Here is a 26480-nt window from a genome sequence, read left to right as displayed (position 1 = left end):
GCAGTCCATTCCATAGATAGGGGGAGATAGTGATATAGTCACTAGACTACGTAATCCAGAGGCCCAGGCTAGTGCAATGGGGAATAGAGTTTCAAATCCCACCACAGCGACTGATGGAGTTTAAATTCAATTAATGAATCTGAAATTAAAAGCTAGTTTCTGTAATGGTGACCGTGAAACCATTGGTCGATTGTCATAAAAACCCATGTGGTTCATTAATGTCCTTTAGGGAAGGGAATCTGCTGTCCTTACCTGGTCTGACCTACATGTGAGGCTCCAGATCCTCAGCAACGTGGTTGGCTTTTAACTGCCCTCTGAAAAGGCCTCATAAGCTACACAGTTCAAGGGTAATTAGGGATGGGCAACAAATGTTGGCTTTGCCTGCAACGCCCACATCACATGAAAGAATAAATAAATACACCACTCTACACAAAGCTGTTATGCCAAGAAACTCTTTTCATTCTCCCTCTTCTTCTACATTGGCGCTTTGGCCCCTTGTTGTAGAATATATGGCCATGTTATGCTAATTTATAATCCTGCTCCACCATCTAAATAACGGTGGAATGGGACTTCTGTGCGCTGGCCAATGGCACCCTTGATCCTGCTGGAATTCCACAGGTTCCTGCTGTTTAAATAGAGTATACCCTTCACTATTATTTATGCAACTGGAACACTCTGGGTGCAGGAACAGGAAATATTGGCATTGGCCAGCTACTGCACCCAAGTTCGGGCAGGTCTGGCTAAGGAATCTGAAAGAATGTTGCTTTCTTTAGGTCACCCTTTTACAACCAGATGTTTCAAGGAATATTGGCCTTTCCAAATTTGGTGGGTCTCAATTCTGCCATTTGGTTGTACGATAAGGTTGCTTCTTGCAGGTTTATAATATGCCTGTGGCGTCAGAAGTAGAAAAACAAATTCCACCAGATTATATCTTCTCAACCGTCCTGCTTCCTTCTCTGACTTCAGATACAAATAACGGCCCGTTCACCCGCCCTCCTGCCAAAAAGGAAAGTACATCAACAGGGGAGTTACAATTTTTTGCCTTACCTTACCCTACCCTCCTCTACAATGTTCCAAGTACACCAAAATAAAAATTCAAGAGCATTCAAGGACTTTAGGTTCCAGAACTCTGAGCCTCCTCTTCTTCACTGTAAACATTCTTCATTTCTGCTGCCTCTCAGTCAACACAAGTGCCCAATTTCACTACCAATTTAGTTACCTTTGACTGTAATCCCTTTGAAATCTGGATGTCTTTCACACAATACAATACTGTAACTAGAACTGTACACAGCACTCAGGTGGGGCAAGTCCAGCACTCTAGTGTAAATTTAATCACTTCCAGATCTGTGCTCTCTTCCTCTGGTTATGAGGCCGCTGTCCTGTTTTCTTTCTTTACTGCCACTATATTCTGTGCTGCTGGCTTCAGCGATCTATCTTCATTCTTCTTTTGCCAATCTTATGACTATAACTTTGTCCACATTTAATGGCACTGGCATTTCAGCTCAACTCCCAATCTATCCAGGTTCTTTTATATTTGATCAGCCTGTTCTTGGTTGTTTGCAATGCCTCCCAGTTTAGAATGATTCATAAATTGGAGAGCTTTATTTCTGTCAAGACTTTAAGCATTTATGAACAAAACATGCAGCAACAAAGTAATAATTTATGAGGCAGTCCATTCATTAGATCTTCCCTTGATCCAGGACAAGGTACAAACATTTTTTGTTTCTTCGGCTTAAGCCAATTGACAATCCGCTTCGGAAGCATTCCGCCAATGCAGGGCCTTCCAATTCTGCAGGGCTATTTGCAATATGACAGTGGGGTGGAAAAATGAAAGGGAAGGAACAAGGGTGTGTGCACAGTAAAGGTGGAGCTTTCTACCATGGCTTGTGGCACAGAGGAAAGGAAGGAAGAAAATTAGGTTGAAGACACATACAAGTAATAAGGGGGTGGGGGGAGCGAGCTCCGACACTGACAGACCAGGGGCAGGATTTTCTCTGCGGGCTTCAGGGCACTGATGTCAGGGTCAAATAGTGGTCAGAAGCCTCCACTGTGAAGGAAACTGATATTCAGCTGTGGTTTTCCCTGAACTGGCCAATTAGTGACAGAAAGCAGGCTTGCCAACAAAAGGCCATCCAGCACTGAATAAGCATAGGCAGCTAAGAGACAGCACCCCCATCTTGAGATGCCCCCCTCTCTGACTTTTTAATTTTTTTTTTTGGTAAAGAATGGACTCGCATCTAGGCCATCATCGTAGAGGGGAATCACTTCCGAAGGATGGCTTGCAGCTGAAGGCAGACTGGCTGTGAGGGCCTCAAAGCCTGCCTGGAGTGCTGCCTCCACCCCACCACCTTGGTCTGCCGCTGGGAGGCTGCCTCCAGGCCGCTACCCTGGAATTGGCCTCTGAAATAAGGTCCGAACAGGATTTGAACAGCCTTAATTGGCTACTCACTGCTCATGGGCAGGTAGCCTGTCACACACCCGCCCCCTCTTGCTTACGGGAAAATGGTCCGAGAGGTAGGATGGTGCCGGAAAAGTTGCAGACTGGGCTGGCTGCAAGAAATTCCACACCCACCCATCTCCATCAGGATCTAAAAATTCAGCAGCAGATGAATATTGGTGGGGGGTGGGGGGAAGAGAGAAATGGGGGGAGGATTCAAGATTTCCTTTTAAGCTGCACAGCTGCCCACAGGCAACACACAAGGTCAGCCCCTTTAAGACGTATGTGGCCGCAAAATAAATTTAAAGGGCCACGCGCTACCAAAAAATTCGAGGCTATCTTGGTAGAGGTAGAAAGCGAGCTAAGTGAGAAACATTAGAGCTAACACACAGGCGGTGGTGGCTGCAACAGAAAAGAGGGCCAAACGCAAATCGATTAGAATGAATAGAGGCATTGATAAATGAGGAAGGGGTGTGTTTATTGTTGGGGTTCGGATTGGGAAGTGGAAGTGGATGTGGATGGGAGGTGGTACAGAGGAAAGAGAAAACCAGCTCTAAGAAAAACCTGTGCACTGCACTTACAGAAGAGAGCACACCAGAATGCGTGCCATGCAAGTGAGCAAGACCACTCTGTTTCTATGAACAAGACACAGTGAGCATGGGGGAACAGTCACAAGGACTGACCTGACTGCTGCTGTCAAATGTCAGACAGTAGCTTCCCCAACATAAAAGTTAGTGAAGCAAGGTACAATTGACTTGAGAGACTGAGCCTTTCAAGAAATAAAAAATTCTTTCTAGTGTCATAAAACCAGTCATAAGTTTTAGGCATGTTCAAATTTTAAGAGCTGACTTAGTAGTGCTTGTCGGCTTAAAAAACAGCACTTGAATTAAAACATACTGCTGTGAGAGACATCAAAAGGGATTAATAGAATTTACACTGGTGTGTAAACCACTAATTTGCAAGTTAAATCATGAAAAAAGCAGGTGCTTGTTGAGTTTGTTACCTTGAAATGGGAGTTGTTTAAAAGACAGGGTTGGCTGGGAATATGTCAAATTCATAGTTTAGAACGGAAGCCATGTAAATGTAGAAAGCTGTCCAGAAGGTGCCTTTGCAAAGGTTCTTAGTCTGTTCTTTGCATAAATTATAAACAGTGTCTCACCTAAAGCAGACAGTGACAATGGTTTGATAATGCTTTGCTAGGTCTCAGAGGGAGGTAATTCTTTTGTAGATAAAATATTCCAGCAGGCACAAATCTAAGAAAGCTGATCTACAAAACGCAAATAAAACATAATGAAAACAACTTGAACCTTTCCTATTCATGGATAATTGATGGTAATGTGAGTCATACGTAATAAATCTACTGACCTCAATCACACAAAAAAACAAAGTTAGAGAAAACTCAACATTTCTGTGTACACTCTTTGTGTTCCACCCCCTCAAACATGTTACAGGGGAAAAACTGAAAAAAGCAATGAAAATATAACGTAGAAAAACACTCTTCACAGTACACACCTTTTCTATGCAGCCATAATTTTCCTTTTTGAACAAAGAATGTTTGACTCCTTGAGTAAAGGAAGTTGCCTCTGGCTAATGCTGGGCTGTACTGTCAGTATCTGAGTGCACCAGATGTCTGCAATGGTCAAAACAACATGTTCTGCTGTGGTGCATATTAGCTCCAGCCTATCGCTCTGCAACGCACTGTTTTTGCAATGAGGCAGACTTACAGCAAGCATAGCAACAGCCGTGCAAGCGGATTGGCTGGCTGCAACACTGAAACCCAATGTCCAAACTCTACTATAGTTTCCTGCTCAGCAATAGCCAGTGCTTCTCTGCTCTCAGCTGCAAACAGGTAAATTAAAGTTCAGAGTACAACAGCAGCTTATCACAAACGCAATTGTAGGAACGAGCCAGTGTATTTATTAAACTATACTATACCAGAGCCAGACATGCATGCTGGAAGTTTAAAAGAGCCGTACATAACACGTGCAGTTATTTAGCAATTTTTTTGTTACATAATTCTTACAATGCACAAAGTCATGGAAGTTATTTACCCAATATAAAAATATTAAATAGGTAACTCTTAATGGGTATAAAATGAAACAAAAGCCTGCTTGATATTTATTCTTAAATGAAGAAAAAGCTTCCTTCACCACCCTTCATTGGGCTTTAATCAACTACGTTCATGTGCAAAGGCGGGTTGCTTAAATCAGTTCCCCAAAGCTGAGCAATTACCAATCAGATGGTAAGTCTTATATGGCACAGCACTCAACTCAAGAAGAAGTGACTAGTGATTCATTTTTCTTTCTGCATAATAGTTGAACCTCCTATGGTAATAAAAAACAAAAACTGCGGATGCTGGAAGTCCAAAACAAAAACAGAAACAGAAATACCTGGAAAAACTCAGCAGGTCTGGCAGCATCAGTGGAGAAGAGCACAGTTGACGTTTCGAGTCCTCATGACCCTTCAACAGAACATGGTATCTATTAAGAATGTCCATCAAAATAACCCCACCCTCTAGTCTTAGCAAAACAGATTCAATTAAGGAAGCTGATAACGTTGAGAAAATGCTTTCTTCACATCACAAAGAAAATGAATCACAAAGGCTGGAAGACTTCAAATTTAATCCTGTTTTTGCAATAACAATGGCAATAAGGCTATAATTCAATCATGGCTCACATGACGACTGTAAACCACTCAACATAACGAATCTTTAATGGTACAGCATTTTACAACACAATCCTCTCAATCTGGAACTTAAGTTCAAAGCCACTGTACACTGGAGAGGTTAAAAATCTTCTGCTGTTGTAAAGATCTTAATCAAGAGCCTCTCCGCAAATGTATTGATTTTACAGACCAGCTTTTAAGGAAAAGAAGGTCAGGTTCAATCCCAGGTCTTTGCCAAGTTAGTTGATCTCAGCTGTAGGCAGTTATATAGTGCCTTTGGATAAGGGAAGATGAAATTAGTCAACATAGATTTTCCTACATGCAAAAATCAGAATCAGGGTTGGTTATGATGATCTCCACAATGTCAAGAAGCATATGAATAATGGCAAGTTGGAAGCATCAGATGGTATTTGGTGCCTTTGGAACCGTATTCAGGGAAGGAAGGGGCAGGGAAAACTGGTCAGCAAAACAAAGTATCGAATGCATAATGGACCCAGGTCTGAGTAAAGCATACCCATAAACAAACACCACCAAACTGAAGCAGTTTGTATAGGACAAAAACAAAAACAGAATTACCTGGAAAAACTCAGCAGGTCTGGCAGCATCGGCGGAGAAGAAAAGAGTTGATGTTTCGAGTCCTCATGACCCTTCGACGGAACTTGAGTTCGAGTCCAAGAAAGATTTGAAATATAACCAGCTTATATTTCAACTCTTTCTTGGACTCGAACTCAAGTTCTGTCGAAGGGTCATGAGGGCTCGAAACATCAACTCTTTTCTTCTCCGCCGATGCTGCCAGACCTGCTGAGTTTTTCCAGGTAATTCTGTTTTTGTTTTGGATTTCCAGCATCCGCAGTTTTTTTGTTTTTATATCAGTTTGTATAGGAAATGGAAATTCACACTAGTGCAGTGCAGGGTATAGTTAAGACAAATTATTTGTATTAACTAATTATACCTAGTCTTGGAGTGCTTTAAGGCGAAGTCCCTGAGGAAAACTGCTATTTCTGTGTCTTCACTGGTGTTATTATACATATACTAACGTGTTTGACATTATCTGAACCCCTTGTACTAAATTTGGGTTATTAACTGCTTTTTATTTCAGGAATCCACTGTGATGTTACTGCGATTATCATCAGGAAATCAGAGGAAAAAGTGCAAATAAACAGGCTTGTGAGCTCATGATGGGATAAACTTGGTTACGACCAACAATTTAGAGGATTTTATCCAACAGCCTACAGGCAAAAAGAATACAAACAAGGCTCTAAATTTAGAAACCCATTACTCTACCAAAAAGTAAACAAAAGATTACAGATTAAAAAAAATACTTATCAAATCAAATGACTATTTTCCACTAGAATTTGTATTAAATGCTTTGAGGCCAACTAAATAATCACTTGCCAAAACTTCCAAAATTGTGGAAGAGCAGTATAGTCATGGTAGTCACATGTAACTGGACGAATCCAGTTTAATCAGCCCTTTAATTTTCAGATCAAAGAAGTTGCAGTACCAGTCTGGCAAAGACACTAAAGTTGTAATTCATCAGAAGCACCATAGTAACAGCTGTATAGCTGACGGCCATGAATGAAGTGCTGAAATTGCAAGTTTTTTCCCCTATTGAAGTAGAAAAGCAATTAAAATGCAACTAAAGTCTAATAAAAGGAAATGTTTGCTTCTTTTGATAGGTGCAGTCATTTTAAGCAGTCAAAATTTCAGTCTAAACAAACACATCTACTATTGTTTTACATTATGAAATCAATTGTAAAGTTTAGTTTATATATGTCTGGTCAGGAGGGTTATGGACTAGGTGCAGGTCAATGGGACTAGCGGAATAATATTTTGGCACAGACTAGAAGGGCCGAATGGCCTGTTTCTGTGCTGTAGTGTTCTATGGTTCTCTATGTTATCCACATCTTAAGCAATAAAGCCATACCACTGAGATTTCTCAAGTCTTCTGGTAACACCACATTGCCTTCTTTATGCAAGCAATGGAGATATGATTGATTGCGGTATCAAATCCTTTGGTTGATAGGAAGCTTTGATGCAGCCACTTAATTCAAAGATTTTAAAACAGAAAAATATTTTGTTATGCCTTTGTAAATGACTAAAGAGTTAAGAACTCAAAAGCATCAGCGGTGTTAACTGACTATTCCCAGTACAAGTACATACTGTACATGTTCCAATAGAAGATGCAACAGAAGAGGACTCCTTCATACTTGCCAGTTCTTACATGGAACTCATTAGCTCTTATAACCAAATAATTCTGAGGTCTAACATTTCATACCCATCTAATCAAAATATGCCATTTAGCTTTTTAGTTTCTCCAATTTTGTGCTTTCCTCTTGTTAAGTTATTTCATAATTGTTTACACTGTGAGGAATGCAATTAAGCCTTATAATGTTTAAGGTGCACAAGGAAATGTAATTAACAGGTACATCTAAAGCTAAATGGTTATTAGATCATTGCAGATTTTTGCAAGTTTATTTTATTTCATCTCCATATGGCTCCTGAGGTCTATCCATGGTGGATACTGGGCGAGTTGGCATGGGGGGGGGGGGGGGGGTATGAGGAGCCATGGAGGGTGGATGGGAGCATGAGTTGGCATGGAGGGCAGGAGGCGCCATAGGGGGCAGTGGGGAACATCAGTTGGTATCAAATTGGCATGGAGGGGCTGGGGAGTTGAGGGGGTGTGAGGGCTGGAGGGCCTAACTGCTTTTGTTACAACTGGGAAAAAGTCCCAGAGAACCGAAGCAAGCCTACTAACCAGCCCTCCTCGGCATTCAGCCACCCTTGTGGCCGCCTGGGATTTGCTTCAGGGATCGGTGGGCCCAACCCTATTTCGCACCCACCCTCCTGGAGTGAAAATTATGTGTGATGAGGTCCTTTAAGCCAAGGCAAGTATGCCAAGTCAGTAATTTCCCGACTTGAGCGACTTAATTCAGTAGCGAAAATCAGCTTGTTGGGACTGCTGTTTTGTAAACAAACATATACCAGCCAACTAACACACAGCAAGGTTCCACAATGACTGGTTATTAATCTTATTGCTAATCAGTCTTGGCTGTGGTGGTTAAGGAATAAATGGTGCCCAGAACACCATGAAATTTATGCATTTATTTCACGCCATCTATAACCTCAAGATGTCCCAAAGCGCTTTACAACCAATGAAGTACTTCTGAAGTTTCACCATTGTTATAATATCAAAACTGAGCATTCCCTCGTACTTCCAAAATGAAAGGTAGACAGGGCCTCACTTGATTTTATTGATGTACAATGTTGTCACAGATGCTACTGTTTGTTTAAGACAATCAAATATCAGCCAAGATCATGTTGAAATAAGGCTTGAACCCACTGAAACTTAGACTGGTCTAACCATTGCTGACAAGGGAAGTCAGGGACAGCATAAAAGCTAAAGAGAAAGCATACAATGCGGCGAAGAGCAGTGGGAAACCAGGGGATTGGGAAGCCTACAAAGACCAACTGAGGACAACTAAAAAAGAAATAAGGAGGGAGAAGATTAAATGAGGGTAAACTAGCCAGTAATATAAAAAAAATTGCAAGAGTTTTTTTTAGACATATAAAGGGTTAAGAGAGAGGCAAAAGTGGACATTGGGTCGCTGGAAAATGATGCTGGAGAAGTAGTAGTGGGGAACAAAGAAATGGCGGAGAAACTGAAGAGGTACTTTGCGTCAGTCTTCACAGTGGAAGACACGAGTGACATCCCCAAAGTTCAAGAGAGTCGGGGGGCAGAGGTGAGTATGGTGGCCATTACCAAGGAGAAGGTGCTAGGAAAACTGAAAGGTCTGAAGGTGGATAAATCACCTAGACCAAATAGATTACACCCCAGAGTTCTGAAGGAGATAGCTGAAGAGATAGTGGAGGCATTAGTGGTGATCTTTCAGGAATCACTGGAGTCAGGGAGGGTCCCAGAGGACTGGAAAATCACTAATATAACCCCCCTGTTTAAGAAGGGAGAGAGGCAAAAGACAGGAAATTACAGGCCGATTAGCCTGACCTCGGTTGTTGGTAAGATTTTAGAGTCCCGTTATTAAGGATGAGATTTCAGAATACTTGGAAGTGCATGGTAAAATAGGGCAAAGCCAGTATGGTTTCATCAAGGGTAGGTCATGCCTGACAAATCTGTTAGAATTCTTTGAGGAGGTAATGAGTAGGTTAGACAAAGGAGAGCCAATGGATGTTATCTACTTGGCTTCCAGAAGGCCTTTAACAAGGTGCCGCACAGGAGGCTGCTCAGTAAGATAAGAGCCCATGGTGTTAGAGGCAAGGTACTAGCATGGATAGAAGATTGACTGTCTGGCAGGAGGCAGAGAGTGGGGATAAGGGGGTCCTTCTCAGGATGGCGGCCAGTGACTAGTGGAGTTCCGCAGGGATCAATGTTGGGACCACAACTTTTCACTTTATACATTAATGATCTAGATGAAGGAACTGAGGGCATCCTGGCTAAGTTTGCAGATGATACAAAGATAGGTGGAGGGACAGGTAGTACTGAGGAGGCGGCAAGGCTGCAGAAGGATTTGGACAGGTTAGGAGAATGGGCAAAGAAGTGGCAGATGGAATACAACGTGGGGAAGTGTGAGGTCATGCACTTTGGTAGAAAGAAGAGGCATAGACTATTTTATAAATGGGGAGAGAATTCAGAAATCTGGAGTGCAAAGGGACTTAGGAGTCCTAGTCCAGGATTCTCTTAAGGTTAACTTGCAGGTTGAGTCGGTAGTTAGGAAGGCAAATGCAATGTTGGCATTTATTTCGAGAGGACTAAAATATAAAAGCAGGGATGTGCTGCTGAGGCTTTATAAGGCTCTGGTCAGACCACATTTAGAATATTGTGAGCAATTTTGGGCCCCGTATCTCAGGAAGGATGTGCTGGCCATGGAGAGGGTCCAGAGGAGGTTCACGAGAACGATCCCAGGAATGAAAGGCTTAACGTTTGACGACTCTGGGTCTATACTCGATGGAGTTTAGAAGGATGAGGGGGGATCTGATTGAAACTTACAGAATACTGAAAGGCCTGGATAGAGTGCACATGGGGAAGATGTTTCCATTAGTAGGAGAGACTAGGACCTGAGGGCACAGCCTCAGAGTAAAGGGAAGACCTTTTAGAAGAGAGATGAGGAGAAACTTCTTTAGCCAGAGAGTGGTGAATCTATGGAATTCATTGCCACAGAAGGCTGTGGAGGCCAGATCATTGAGCGTATTTAAGACGGAGATAGATAGGTTCTTGATTGGTAAGGGGATCAAAGGTTACGGGTCGAAGGTGGGAGAATGGTGTTGAGAAACTTATCAGCCATGATTGAATGGTGGAGCAGACTCGATAGGCCAAATGGCCTAATTTCTGCTCCTATGTCTTATGCCCTCAGATTGATTTGTAATCAGGTTTAGTGTCACCATCCCTTAAGCAATTGAGTTCCAGCATCTTTGTCAGCTGCAGCATTGAGATTTAGTGATGCCATCTTTAATTATAGAGATAGTGTCCTTGTGTAATTCATATTAATTTTTGGAGGAAATAGCTACAACATACATGATGATACAGGCCTCTTGAAGTTTGTAACTTGGAACATTTCCTGTATTCTTAATACTGAAGCTGACATTAATTTGCCAATATTTCCTTTTGCATATATGCTAACAAGAATACACATTTACTGCAATTCTAATTTTTAACGTTGGGTTTATTGCGATTGCAAATCAGGTTATAGTAACAAAACAATTAAAATGCCAATTTGTCAAACATTTATTAGTTCTATATGGTGACTTCTAGTGAATTTGTTTCATCTGTCACTGTCTCCACACCTGCCCCGAGCAGAGATTAATGCATTATTTCTATAGTTACTATCAATGGTCTACAGCCTTGCCAGTGAAAACAGCAGTGAAATCCTGGAAGTATTTCATAAGCATTGACTTCAAATGGAAGGATTATAAGTGGTAGCAGCCAGTTTTAAACTTTTCACTGTTTTAATAATGCACTTTGTCCAGTGTTTAAACAGTGGTCTTTATGCAGATGTTGTTACCTCAACCATTAAAAGCAACTCCAGAACTCTGGTTATTAAACAAAAATGGCAAGGGATGTGGTCTGCCTCAGTCTTGACTTACAGCTAAACAAACTGTTGATTACAAGCAGGAAGCTTGGTATGCAAGCCAAAACCTCACAACTAACCGCCCCTTTCGTTTTATGTAGCTACTGTCAGGCTTGCTCAGTAAAGGTATAATGTCCCCATATTTGCTGAAACCAAATGAAGCATGGAATACTGTTAACAAATCAATAAATTAAAGTTAGTGTAATTGGAACTAGTTAAATGGAAAAATCCAGTCACAGTGGATAATCTCTCAAACACCCATTGATTCCTACTGCAATTAAAATATTGGGGATAATGAGGAGAAAAACTGCATTATTTTAACTAATTTCCATTACACTGCAGCTAAGACTTCAGACTCCTATTTGTAAGCACTGGTGCATGTCCCACCTCCCACTGGATTCCTTTAACAGAATTGCTATACTTGTAAACAAACTACCCAAATCAGAGCATAATGTTATCTACATGACCTTCACAGCACAATAATCTTCACAGCTGCCTAAACAGCAGGAAGTGACGTTGTGAAGGCAGACACACAAAGTTGTTGCTAGGTGGTGAAAGCCATATCCTATTACATTTGGTTAATACACATCTGAAGGCAGCTGGAATGATTAATACTTGTGAAATACAGTTTAGCTAGACATTCAATTTCAAAAGCAGTGCACTGCTTCCCTTTTTGGATTCAAAGTAATACCACTCGATTTTCATCTCTTCAAGTTTGTAACTTTTTGAAAGATTATGTTTTGGGACTGTGTCTTTAACCAGTGTAAAATGAAGGGATCATCTGACCTATTCTAAAGTCTGCCTAACAACCAGCCTGGGTGACATGGCTCTTAAAGTTTAAAGGGTAGTTTAGAAGGAAGGAAGGTGTAGGGAGTTCACAGTTGAAGACAATCACAGCAGCATCCAAATTTACAATGATAAAAGCAAAAAACTGCGGATGCTGGAAATCCAAAATAAAAACAAAAATACCTGGAAAAACTCAGCAGGTCTGGCAGCATCTGTGGAGGGGAACACGGTTAACGTTTCGAATCCGAATGATGCTTCAACAGAACCAAAGAAAAATAGAAGAGAGGTGAAATATAAGCTAAACTGGTTTGGGGGGGGTGGGACAGGTAGAGCTGGATAGAGGGCCAGTGATCCCTACTGCAATTAAAATATTGGGGATAATGAGGAGAAAAACTGCTAAGACTTCAGACTCCCATTTGTAAACACTGGTGCATTGCCAAAAGATGTCATAGACAAAAGGACAAAGAGGTGTTGACGGTGGTGATATTAGCTAAGAAATGTGCTAATACGTGACATTAAGGGTAGAAAGCAGGACGAACAAGGTACAGATAGCCCTAGTGGGAGTGGGGTGGGGGGCAGGGATGGAAATAGGCTAAAAGGTAGAGATAAAACAATGGATGGAAATACACTTAAAATAATGGAAGTAGGTGGGAAAAGAAAAATCTATATAAATTATTGGAAAAAACAAAAATGAGGGGGAAAATTGGAAAGGGGCTGGGGATGGAGGAGAGAGTTCATGATCTAAAATTGTTGAACACAATAGGCTGTAAAGTGCATATGCGGAAGATGAGGTGCTGTTCCTCCAGTTTGCGTTGAGCTTCACGGAACAATGCAGCAAGCCAAGGACAGACATGTGGGCATGAGGGCAGGGTGGAGTGTTGAAATGGCAAGCGACAAGGAGGTCTGGGTAATGCTTGCGGACAGACCGAAGGTGTTCTGCAAAGCGGTCACCCAGTCTGCGTTTGGTCTCTCCAAAGTAGAGGAAACCGCATTAGGAGCAACGGATGCAGTAGACTAAGTTGAGGGAAGTGCAAGTGAAATGCTGCTTCACTTGAAAGGAGTGTTTGGGCCCTTGGACGGTGAGGAGAGGGGAAGTAAAGGGATTGTAGAGGGATTGGATGTCCATGGTGAAGAGTAGAACATCATATCAACAATTTCCAGTTCCCTGGCCCCAACCACCTCCTCTTCACCATGGAAGTCCGATCCCTCTACACCTCCATCCCCACCAGGATGGTCTGAGGGCTCTCCACTTCTTTCTCAAACAGAGGCCCAAACAATCCCCATCCACCACTACTCTTCTCCGTCTGGCTGAACTTGTTCTCACACTGAACGATTTCTCCTTTAACTCCTCTCACTTCCTCCAAATAAAAGGTGTGGCTATGGGTACCCACATGGGCCCCAGCTATGTCTGTCTCTTTATGGGGTATGTGGAACATTTCTTGTTCCAGTCCTACTCTGGCCCCCTCCTACAACTCTTTTCCCCAGTACATCAACGATTACTTCAGTGCTGCTTCATGCTCTCGTCTGGACCTGGAAAAATTTATTCATTCTGCTTCCAATTTCCACCCCTCCATCATTTTCACATGGTCTATCTCTGACACTTCCCTACCCTTCCTTGACCTCTCTGTCTCAATTTCTGGTGAAAGACTGTCCATCAATATCTATTACAAGCTTCCGGACTCCCACAGCTATCTCGACTACAGCTCCTCACACCCCGCTTCCTGTAAGGACTCCATCCCATTCTCTCAGTTCTTTCGCCTCCGTTGTATCTGTTCTGATGATGCCACTTTCAAAAACAGTTCCTCTGAGACATGTCCTCCTTTTTCCTTAACTGAGGTTTTCCACCCATGGTGGTTGACAGGGCCCTCAACCGTGTCCGGCCCATCTTCCCGCGCATCCGCCCTCACACCTTCTTCTCCCACCCAGAAACATGATAGGGTCCCCCTTGTCCTCACTTATCACCCCACCAGCCTCCGCATTCAAAGGATCATCCTCCGCCATTTCTGCCAACTCCAGCATGATGCCACCACCAAACACATCTTCCCTTCACCCCCCCTGTCGGTATTCCACAGGGATCGTTTCCTCCGTGACACCCTGGTCCACTCCTCCATCACCCTCTACACCTCAACCCCCTCCCACAGCACTTTCCCATGCAACCGCAGAAGCCCCTTTACTTCCCCTCTCCTCACCTTCCAAGGGCCCAAACACTCCTTTCAAGTGAAGCAGCATTTCACTTGCACTTCCCTCAACTTAGTCTATTGCATTCGTTGCTCCCAATGGGTTTCCTCTACATTGGAGAGACCAAACGCAGACTGGGTGACCGCTTTGCAGAACACCTTCGGTCTGTCCACAAGCATTACCCAGACCTCCCTGTCGCTTGCCTTTTCAACACTCCACCCTGCTCTCATGCCCACATGTCGGTCCTTGGCTTGCTACACTGTTCTAGTGAAGCTCAACGCAAACTGGAGGAACAGCACCTCACCTTCCAACTAGGCACTTTACAGCCTTCCGGACTGAATATTGAGTTCAACAATTTTAGATCATGAACTCTCTCCTCCATCCCCACCCCCTTTCCGATTTTCCCCCTCCTTTTTGTTTTTTCCAATAATTTATATAAATTTTTCTTTTCCCACCTACTTCCATTATTTTTAAATGTATTTCCATCCATTGTTTTATCTCTACCTTTTAGCCTATTTCCATCCCTTCTCCCCACCCCACCCCCACTAGGGCTATCTGTACCTTGCTTGGCCTGCTTCCTAATCTTAATTAGCACATTCCTTTAGATAATATCACCACCTTCAACACCTCTTTGTCCTTTTGTCTGTGACATCTTTTGGCAATCTCCACCTATCACTGGCCCTCAACCAGCTCTTCTTGTCCCACACCCACCCCCCCCCCCAACCTTAAACCAACTTATATTTCACCTCTTTTCTATTTTTACTTAGTTCTGTTGAAGCGTCATTTGGACTCAAAACGTTAACTGTGTTCCTCTCCACAGATGCTGCCTGACCTGCTGAGTTTTTCCAGGTACTTTTGTTTTTGTTCCAAATTTACAATGGTTAGACTGCCAGCCTCCAAAGTCCCGTGAAGGTGTTGAGAATGTTGGATTGTAAACATTTCTGCTTTAAAATGTCTACTTACTTCCAAGATAAGAGTGTGTTGGAGTCTCAAGAATAGCTCATCAGCATTTCTACCTGGATACAAGGCTCATATAATTCATGTCGCCATGAAGATGGGCTTTGAGAGGGGTAGGGTTTCTAAGATATTGTTGAATAGTTAATAAGCTGGGAAATAAAGAAAGGAATGGAGGTAAACCCTCGGGAGCTAAGCATCACTTTGGATTGTGTGCGGGCAAATCAAGTGACTGCCCAAAGGAGTGTAAAGTGTATCTGTAAAGTGGGTTAAATGTAAACGTGGAAAATTCTATTCTGTAGTCTAAAGTATAAGTTGCCCACAAAACTAGGCAAATAGTTTAGAAAATAGTGCTCTAAGTCCATTTTTTAAGGCAAAAGTCTTAACTCGTGAAATCTCCTCGTCATCCTTTCAGCGTTCAAATTTATTTTAAGTAATTAGTCCTACAGGGATTGTCAAAATAATTATTATTCTGAAAGGACAATACTTCTCTTGGCCCAGATTTACTGCGCAATCCACAACTGCACAGGATCAATTCTGTTACACACCCCTGTTTTTCAATACATTTCTCACCACCCCCCGCCAATCACTTCCTCCCCCAAAACAATTGGCAAGGTTCCTGAAAAAAAAAACAGCATTCAACTCTCTTATACAGTAATAAGGAATATAATTTTACATCTTAAAACTTGTATAATGAAAATACATTTTATGTACAGTTTTTAAAAGGATATGTTAAATATTTGCTTTAGATAAGTTACATTCTGCACTGCAACAAGTGCTAAACCGATAGAATCAAGATGTTGCAGCTGAAAAAATATCAGACTCACATTGATAGCTGTAGCTTTTCAGCTGGAGTGAGACTTGACACAAAGGTCCAACAGTTACTTTAACACATGGTAATTCATTTTTTTTGTTAAAAAACAAACATTGAAGGTTAGTCTTTAATTTGGCTGATTCTATATAAAACTCCATGGACCACAGGTGCTTCCACAATGTTAAGAAGCCCCTCCCTAAATTTTCTCCAAAGAAAACACTGAAGAACATATAACACTTCTCTCTTTGATCCAGAGCTCCCAACCCATCTGCCTCCTTTCCCGCTTGTTTAAAACTCAAACAACCTCCACACCTTCAGTTCTCCATCCTCCCTCCCCACATTCTCAGGGTGCAATTATACTTTTTCTCTTGATTGTAAAGCTCTCTGAAAAGTCTTCTTACTTGTGAATGGTTATAACACAGGAGGCAGCTAATTGCCTTGCCGAGCCCATGTGAAGGATGCAATATGCATTTATCGCCAGATTTCCAATATTCTAATTAAAATTTTTGATCCTTCTATTTATGGTCATTAAACAGTTATAATACTTTATAACTGAAGTATCATCTTCAGTTATCTACAAGTTTTGATAATTTAGACTAATTCATTATTTCTAGAACAGCTGAATAATCAGGATTTGTTATGCTGTTCTCACTATAGGTGCTACTGGCAGAAGCATCACCAGTGTTTTTTTGGTTATCCCTTGGGATATTAATAAGGGGAAACTGCTACAACGCCTTCTCCTCCCTCCCAGAAACATGATAGGGTCCCCCTTGTCCTCACTTATCACCCCACCAGCCTCCGCATTCAAAGGATCATCCTCCGCCATTTCCGCCAACTCCAGCATGATGCCACCACCAAACACATCTTCCCTTCACCCCCACTATCGGCATTCCGTAGGGATCACTCCCTCCGGGACACCCTGGTCCACTCCTCCATCATCCCCTACTCCTCAACCCCCTCCTATGGCACCACCCCATGCCCACGCAAAAGATGCAACACCTGCCCCTTCACTTCCTCTCTCCTCACCGTCCAAGGACCCAAACACTCCTTTCAAGTGAAGCAGCATTTCACTTGCATTTCCCCCAACTTAGTCTAATGCATTCGTTGCTCCCAATGCGGTCTCCTCTACATTGGAGAGACCAAACGTAAACTGGGCGACCGCTTTGCAGAACACCTGCGGTCTGTCTGCAAGAATGACCCAAACCTCCCTGTCGCTTGCCATTTTAACACTCCACCCTGCTCTCTTGCCCACATGTCTGTCCTTGGCTTGCTGCATTGTTCCAGTGAAGCCCAACGCAAACTGGAGGAACAACACCTCATCTTCCGACTAGGCACTTTACAGCCATCCGGACTGAATATTGAATTCAACAACTTTAAGTCGTGAGCTCCCTCCCCCATCCCCACTCCCTTTCTGTTTCCCCCTTCCTTTTCTTTTTTTTCCAATAAATTATATAGATTTTCCTTTTCCCACCTATTTCCATTATATAAAAAAATTTTTTTTTTTTTTTTTTACATCTTTTATGCTCTCCCCACCCCCACTAGAGCTATACCTTGAGTGCCCTACCATCCATTCTTAATTAGCACATTCGTTTAGATATCACCAACTTTAATTTTAACACTTATGTGTTCTTTTGTACTATTGTTGTTGACATCTTTTGATGATCTGCTTCTATCACTGCTTGTTTGTCCCTACAACCACACCCCCACTCCACCTCTCTCTCTCTCTCTCTCCGCCCCCCCACACACACACCTTAAACCAGCTTATATTTCAAATCTTTCTTGGACTGGAACTCAAGTTCTGTCGAAGGGTCATGAGGACTCGAAACGTCAACTCTTTTCTTCTCTGCCGATGCTGCCAGACCTGCTGAGTTTTTCCAGGTAATTCTGTTTTTGTTTTTGTTTTGGATTTCCAGCATCCGCAGTTTTTTTGTTTTTATATTTTTACAATTGTTGTATTGTTTTGGTCTGCCTCAATTTCAATGCTCAATATTCAACAAGGTGCAGGATATCAGCGTTAGGGAGATTGGTCCATTTTTTACACCAAGGGCAGAATTCTCCGGTCGGCAAGTGGGGGCAGGGCCCACTCGCCAACGCGTAAAATGACGCACAGTGACGTAGGGCAGGCATCCTGACATCGCCGCGTGTCATTTAGATTTTCAGTTTGGCAGGCGCACAGCCAAGTTGGCTGCGCACCTGCCAAACTGTCATAGGCCTGTTAAGGTCATTTAGATAGTCATCAATTCAATTAGCTAAGTTGCCTCTGCAACCTTAAGGTTGGTGGGCAGGCAAAAAGCCCAGGCGGCCCTCGCATTTTTCATGAAACCTCATCCATGGGCAGGATGAAGTTTCATGAAGTGTTTCAAAAGTCAATAAAAATTTTAAAAATAATTCTTTCACATGTCCAGCTCATGTGGCGGTGGGGACACATTTTAAAAGTTTTTATTTCCCTTTATTTAAATTTACACGTCAAACCGATCTCCCTGAGGCATTTCTGTGCCTCAGGGAGATCTTTGAGCTCTTTGCCCACCCCCACCTGTCCCAGCACAACCCCCCAGACAGGAGAAAATTTCTGCCCCAAGTATCAGCAGCAAATGCTCCAATTATCAGCATCAAATGCTCCCAAGTATACAAATGGCTGATGCAAACCAAAATCTCCCCTACAATGTATCCAGCCTTAAAATGGAATCTCTACTTCAGTGTCATATTAAATCTTTGAGGCTTCTGAATGAAACTGTTAGTTAGTATATACCAGATCTGTATTTTGTGGTATGGCTATCAGTGCTCACCATGATTATGGAGCAAATGGGATAACACTTCCAGCGTGCACGCACGTAGTTAAATGCAGAAATTAGGAAGTCACTATCCGATTTGCCCTGCTACTCCACAAGCTTCGTTACACATCTATCTCACCAAGGGATTTGCCATTAAAGCACAGGAAAGGCATGAAGTTGTGACACTTACACACTAGTTACTCATTAAACACGCCAGAAAGTTAGGCTTGGTGCATTCAAGTGTAAGTGAATTTTTAGACAGTGTGATAATCTTAATTACTGCCCAACAACCTGTCTGACCCTGAAAATTTATTTTTGTGCAAATCTCATTCCTTCAGATTTGAATTGTTAGAGATTTTAAAAACTTAAAAATTAACTTTATAACTTTTTCTTTCTATTATCTGTTAATCTCATTTTTCTTTCTCTCTCTACTTTCTGTACACAATTTTCCATTGAATTAAATATTATTTATACATCCTGGTTTAGACTTGATGAGTCTCAGTGAGGATTCTTCAACCTGATTGGTCGAAGTGGCATGCTCATGACCACCCTGTTCACGCATGTTCCTAAATCAGTGATATCTTTTTCACTCAAAGATGCTGTCAATAATTAGATAGGAGATAAGACCAACAAAACAATGCTAGCAATCACAGATAGCAGAATTCTGGCAATATTATGAATAAAGCAAAGGGATCAACCAGAGGCTTATCCATTTCCACAACAGAAACAGAATTTAAGGCCAAAGGATTAATATCACATACATACACATATAAAATTATCAACTTGTCATTTTTATAGCAAGAATGATCCCGAAAGGAAATAATGAAATCTTAATCTACAGCTACCTTTTCATATGGAAAATTAGATTATCTTTAAACTCAGTTTTTTGCTTTCACTGCCAGACATTTGTTTAAACAAATTTATAAATGCCTTAGGCACACTGGTTAGCACTTTGAGGACAATAGTTCCTAATACCTGTCTATTTATCAGACATTTTTGACTGTCTTGCTGGCTCGCAGTTTATAGCTAACACCCTATTATTCAACATCATCTCATACTTACATAAAGCATCTTTAACGTAATGAAACATCCCAAGGTGTTTCACAGGAGCATTATAAATCAAATTATGACACCAAGCAACATAAAGAGATAAGGAGTTTCTTAAAAGAGAAAAGCAAGGTAGAGAGGCGGACAGGTGTAGGGAGGGAATTCCAGAGATTAGGGCCTAGGCAACTGAAGACACAGCCAATAGTGCAGCAATTAAAATTAGCAATGCTCAAGAGGCCAGAATTTGAGGGATGCAGATCTCTGAGCGTTGTGGGATGGGTGGAGATTACAAAGATAGAAAGGGGGAGGGCCACAAACGTATTTGTAAGTGAGGATGTGAATTATAAATTCAAGACATTGCTTGACCAGGAACCAATGTGGGTCAGCAAACATAGGGATGGATAGGGGAACAGGACTTGTTGCAAGTCACAGACAGTAGAGTTTTGGACGACCGCAAGTTTATGGAGGGTAGAATGTGGGAGCCCAGCCAAGAGAGTGTTGTAATAGTTGAGTCTAGAGTTAACAAAGGCATTCAGGGTTTCAGCAGATGAACTGAGACAGGGGCAAAGTTGGACAATGTTACAGAGGTGGAAATAGGCAGTCTTAACTATGGCATGAATAGGTGGTTAAAAGTTCATTTCAGGATCAAATGTGGCACCAAGATTATGAATAGGCTGGCTTAATCTCTCTATTGCAAGGGTCTGGCTGTACCCTTTACTGTACATAAGTAAATAGTTCGACTTGTTAATAAAGACTTATAGTTAACCTACTGAAGACTATGAAGACTCCTGTAAGAGACACCGTTCAGTAACTAACAGCCTCCCAAAAATCTCAGACTGTTGCCAGATAGAGGGACGGAGTTGGTAGACCATAAGACATAGGAGCAGAAATTAGGCCATTCGGCCCATCGAGTCTGCTCCACCGTTCAATCATGGCTGATAAGTTTCTCAACCCCATTCTCCCACCTTCTCCCGGTAACCTTTGATTCCCTTACCAATCAAGAACCTATCTATCTCTGGCCTCCACAGCCTTCTGTGGCAATGAATTCCATAGATTCACCACTCTCTGGCTAAAGAAGTTTCTCCTCATCTCTCTTCTAAAAGGTCTTCCCTTTACTCTGAGGCTGTGCCCTCGGGTCCTAGTCTCTCCTTCTAATGGAAACATCTTCCCCACATCCACTCTATCCAGGCCTTTCAGTATTCTGTAAGTTTCAATCAGATCCCCCCCTCATCCTTCTAAACTCCATCGAGTATAGAACCAGAGTCGTCAAACGTTAAGCCTTTCGTTCCTGGGATCGTTCTCGTGAATCTCCTCTGGACCCTCTCCAGGGCCAGCACATCCTTCCTGAGATACGGGGCCCAAAATTGCTCACAATATTCTAAATGTGATCTGACCAGAGCCTTATCAAGCCTCAGCAGCACATCCCTGCTTTTATATTTTAGTCCTCTCGAAATAAATGCCAACATTGTATTTGCCTTCCTAACTAACGACTCAACCTGCAAGTTAACCTTAAGAGAATCCTGGACTAGGACTCCTAAGTCCCTTTGCACTCCAGATTTCTGAATTCTCTCCCCATTTATAAAATAGTCTATGCCTCTTCTTTCTACCAAAGTGCATGACCTCACACTTCCCCACGTTGTATTCCATCTGCCACTTCTTTGCCCATTCTCCTAACCTGTCCAAATCCTTCTGCAGCCTTGCCGCCTCCTCAATACTACCTGTCCCTCCACCTATCTTTGTATCATCTGCAAACTTAGCCAGGATGCCCTCAGTTCCTTCATCTAGATCATTAATGTATAAACTGAAAAATTGTGGTCCCAACACTGACCTCTGCGGAACTCCACTAGTCACCGGCCGCCGTCCTGAGAAGGGCCCCCTTATCCCCACTCTCTGCCTCCTGCCAGACAGTCAATCTTCTATCCATGCTAGTACCTTGCCTCTAACACCATGGGCTCTTATCTTACTGAACAGCCTCCTGTGCGGCACCTTGTCAAAGGCCTTCTGGAAGTCCAAGTAGATAACATCCATTGGCTCTCCTTTGTCTAACCTACTCGTTACCTCCTCAAAGAATTCTAACAGATTTGTCAGGCATGACCTACCCTTGATGAAACCATGCTGGCTTTGCCCTTTTACCATGCACTTCCAAGTATTCTGAAATCTCATCCTTAATAACGGACTCTAAAATCTTACCAACGACCGAGGTCAGGCTAATCGGCCTGTAATTTCCCGTCTTTTGCCTCACTCCCTTCTTAAACAGGGGGGTTACATTAGCGATTTTCCAGTCCTCTGGGACCCTCCCTGACTCCAGTGATTCCTGAAAGATCACCACTAATGCCTCCACTATCTCTTCAGGTATCTCCTTCAGAACTCTGGGGTGTAATCCATCTGGTCCAGTTGATTTATCCAACTTCAGACCATTCAGTTTTCCTAGCACCTTCTCCTTAGTAATGGCCACCATACTCACCTCTGCCCCCCGACTCTCTTGAACTTCGGGGATGTCAACTGACACAAAGTACCTATTCAGTTCCTCCGCCATTTCTTTGTTCCCCACTACTATTTCTCCAGCGTCATTTTCCAGCAGCCCAATGTCCACTTTTGCCTCTCTCTTACCCTTTATATATTTAAAAAAAACTCTTGCAATCTTCTTTTATATTACTGGCTAGTTTACCCTCATATTTAATCTTCTCCCTCCTTATTTCTTTTTTAGTTGTCCTCAGTTGGTCTTTGTAGGCTTCCCAATCCTCTGGTTTCCCACTGCTCTTCGCCGCATTGTATGCTTTCTCTTTAGCTTTTATGCTGTCCCTGACTTCCCTTGTCAGCCATGGTTGCCTCGTCCTCCCTTTAGTATGCTTCTTCTTCCTGGGGATGAATTTTTGCTCTGTCTCCCAAATTACTCCCAGAAACTCCTACCATTGCTGTTCCACTGTCTTTCCTGCTAGGCTCATCTCCCAGTCAATTCTGGCCAGCTCCTTCCTCATGCCTCTGTAGTTGCCTTTATTCAACTGTAATACTGTTACATCTGATTCCAGCTTTTCCCTCTCAAATTGCAGGGTAAATTCTATCATATTATGGTCACTTCCTCCTAAGGGTTCCTTCACCTTAAGCTCCCTTAGCTAGGGAAGACAGCTTGGAGTGTAGACTGTAAATAATGACTATTCTACTGAAAGCCACTTCCCGATTTCAATAGAGTAATTAGCATGTCGACACAATCTTAGATTTATTAGTCCATCTAAGCACAATGCAATTGAATATCTCTGAATATTAAGCCTCCATAAACTTGGCGCTCATTCTAAACTCTGTTACCTGTATCCTAATTTGCACCAAGATTCATTTACCTAGTATCCCTATGTTTACTGGCACCCAGTCACCAATGCCACAAATCAACTGACGGTTATCTCCTATACATGCCTTGCATAAATGCAGCTGTTAGTTTTTTTCAAATGCCAGGGAAGCAGCAGGTGTTACAGACTGCATGGTAAAAATGACTGTTGAAAGTCTAAGAGTTTTTGCATGCGAAGAAGGTGGGTGCGATAGAAATTGTTCTGCATCTCATTAATCCTCTATATCTTATTACATGATCCTATATATGTTTCAATGACTGTCAGTTCAAAGACTCCTCCAAACCCCCAGTCGACCAAGGCCAACATTTCAGTGGAATGCAGTCCTATGACATCAGGTAGTAGAATGTCACACTATAGGTCCTGTAGTCACCACTGGGAACCACACAGTTAGTTCTCTTCTCAAATCAAACAGAAGATACTTGCTTCCATTTACAAGAGTCCTTCCAAATGTTGCAATCTGCTTAACCTTTCATCAGCATATCCAGTATTCACAGAAAATCTTCCTTTCACTTCAATCCAATCTCCCCCAGAATTTTAGCATATCAAATTAGCATAGCAAATAGGAAAGTTATAGAGTTGGATTTTGTTCATTTTCCTTTATAAACCCACCTCACACTCAAACATACTAACTCTGATTCAGGTCAAAATCATAATATACAACCACACTTTGGCAATCAATGAAAATTATTTTGCAGTGCACAGTACCTCAGTTTGGTTTCAGTGACGATCATTTTAGCCAAATTCTTATGGGAAGGGCAGGGGTAAGAAATGAAGAACATTTTTTTTATTCCATTTAGTTTGTAGAACCATAGACTGAGACGTAAAGCAAAACTCCAACCCATTAGAAGTTTTGTTTAAATTCAAAGCCCTCCATCTGCAGTTCCATTCAAGTTTCAAAGTTACTCAATGTTGTAAGTCTAATAAATGGCACTATTGTGAGGTGTTCAGCTGGCACTGAATTCCAGCCTACTGATATATCAAAGGAGTGGGTCTCCAGTTAACGAGAATTCTCTAAATGTACTTGTTCTGAAAGGGGAAAAATACTGGGTGGGACACAACAGTGCTCAAAACTTTGCAGTGCCAAAGCTTCCTGCAGTAACAGCTTCCCTTTAAATGGCAGTCATAACGTAGGAAAAGTGAAAATACGACTTGCACAGTCCTGGATCCTTGATTCAACTGGCTCATTTTCACTGAGGCTTGCCCAGGCGATTATTTCTGCTGACAGTCCCGCTGGACTGCCTGACACGTAGCCACCACAACACGGTATAAATTTTAAACGTCCCCAGCTCCGAAGAGCTCAAAAGTAAGAAAACAGACTGAACCCGTAACGGCTTTGGGAGAAGTTTCATTGGCAATCCCAACCCAATTCCTGATGGACCCCTAGCTAAGTCTGACCACCAAAGTTGACGAGGTGGAATGCATGTTTCTCACACGAACATCTCAATGCTCCCCAGGGAGAATTTGGGGGGGGGGGAAGGAGGGGAGTGGGGAATTTGGGGGGGGGGGGGGGAGGGGAGTGAGGATTCACCATTTTGATAAGAGTCGATGTAAATTGTTGTGGGAAATGTCCCTTACCTCGGTCAGACTTCATTGTCGGCGATGCTGCCCCTGGCACGTCGTCCCCGCTCCTCCCGAGGTTGTTGCTCCCAAATCCCCTCAGACTCAAGGAGAAGGAGAGAGACCGGGGGGGGGGGGGGAATGGGGAATGGGATATGGGATATGGGGGGGGGGGAATGGGGGATGGGGGATGGGATATGGGATATGGGATATGGGGGGGGGGGGAATGGGGGATGGGGGATGGGATATGGGATATGGGGGGGGGGGAATGGGGGATGGGGGATGGGATATGGGATATGGGGGGGGGGGAATGGGGGATGGGGGATGGGATATGGGATATGGGGGGGGGGGGGGGGGGAAGAGAGGGGGGGCGGCGGCAGCAGTCAACGGACAAGACCCCCCCCCCCACTTTTCTTCTCACTCCCTCACGGCGGAGCAGTCATCCAGGGCCCCCGGGGTTAATCTAGAACAAAATATTTCTAAAAAAAAAGAAAGGCCGGTGGGAGGGGGGAGGGGGGAGGGGGGGGGGGTGCCTGATTTGCGGTTGTGAGAATGCGGCCGACCGGCAGGCAGGCAGCCCGGCCGTGTCTGTCCGCCTGTCCCGGCCTATGTCACTCCGCCTCCGCCTCCGCCTCCGCCGCCTCCTCCATGTTGTCAAAACACAAAACTCTGCCCCCTCCCCCCACCAAGAGGAAATCACTCGCCCCGCCCCGCCCCCAACACCGCCCCCACAGAGGTAATCACTCGCCCCGCCCCCAGCACCGCCCCCACCGTGGTAATCACGCGCCCCACCCCACCCCACCCCCCCCAGCACCGCCCCCACAGAGGAAATCACTCGCCCCGCCCCGCCCCCAGCACCGCCCCCACAGAGGTAATCACTCGCCCCGCCCCGCCCCCAGCACCGCCCCCACCGTGGTAATCACGCGCCCCACCCCACCCCACCCCACCCCCCCCCAGCACCGCCCCCACAGAGGTAATCACTCGCCCCGCCCCCAGCACCGCCCCCACCGTGGTAATCACGCGCCCCACCCCACCCCCCCCAGCACCGCCCCCACAGAGGTAATCACTCGCCCCGCCCCAGCACCGCCCCCACCGTGGTAATCACGCGCCCCACCCCACCCCACCCCCCCCAGCACCGCCCCCACAGAGGAAATCACTCGCCCCGCCCCGCCCCCAACACCGCCCCCACAGAGGTAATCACTCGCCCCGCCCCCAGCACCGCCCCCACCGTGGTAATCACGCGCCCCACCCCACCCCACCCCCCCCAGCACCGCCCCCACAGAGGAAATCACTCGCCCCGCCCCGCCCCCAGCACCGCCCCCACAGTGGTAATCACTCGCCCCGCCCCCAGCACCGCCCCCACCGTGGTAATCACGCGCCCCACCCCACCCCACCCAGCACCGCCCCCACAGAGGAAATCACTCGCCCCACCCCGCCCCCAGCACCGCCCCCACAGAGGTAATCACTCGCCCCGCCCCCACCGTGGTAATCACGCGCCCCCCCCAGCCCCACCCCCACAGCGGTAACACTCACCCCTCCCCCGTCCCGCCCTCACAAGGGAAAAATCACTCGCCCCTCCCCCTGCTCTGCCCCGCCCTCACTGGGGGAAATCACTCGCCCCTCCCCCACGGTGGAAACCACTTGCTCCTCCCCCAGCACCGCCCCCACAGTGGGAATCACTCGCCCCACCCCCCCCCAGCACCGCCCCCACAGAGGGAATCACTCGCCCCACCCCCCCCCCAGCACCGCCCCCACAGAGGGAATCACTCGCCCCACCCCCCCCCAGCACCGCCCCCACAGAGGGAATCACTCGCCCCACCCCCCCCCCACCCCCCCCCCCCCCCCCAC

General features: G+C 44.3%; 1 protein-coding gene across 3 annotated transcripts in view; it reads right to left on the bottom strand.

Annotated features, from left to right (window-relative positions):
• The window catches only part of fam214a (family with sequence similarity 214 member A), a 92571-nt gene extending 67785 nt beyond the window's left edge, over positions 1-24786 (bottom strand). The window contains exon 1 of one of the 3 annotated variants that reach the window (XM_041175024.1): positions 24651-24786. In XM_041175024.1, the coding sequence (XP_041030958.1) occupies positions 24651-24666 (16 nt within the window). In that variant the 5' untranslated portion in view covers positions 24667-24786. Of the gene's footprint in view, positions 1-3949; positions 4086-24650 lie in introns of those variants that run through there. The other 2 variants (XM_041175027.1, XM_041175023.1) reach the window with 2 other exon arrangements.
• Between the last annotated feature and the right edge of the window lie 1694 nt (positions 24787-26480).

Source organism: Carcharodon carcharias, chromosome 26 (genome assembly GCF_017639515.1).
Source record: "Carcharodon carcharias isolate sCarCar2 chromosome 26, sCarCar2.pri, whole genome shotgun sequence".
Classification (NCBI taxonomy): domain Eukaryota; kingdom Metazoa; phylum Chordata; class Chondrichthyes; order Lamniformes; family Lamnidae; genus Carcharodon; species Carcharodon carcharias.
Note: the sequence above shows the minus strand (reverse complement) of the source record. Positions and strands in the feature narration are given on the sequence as shown.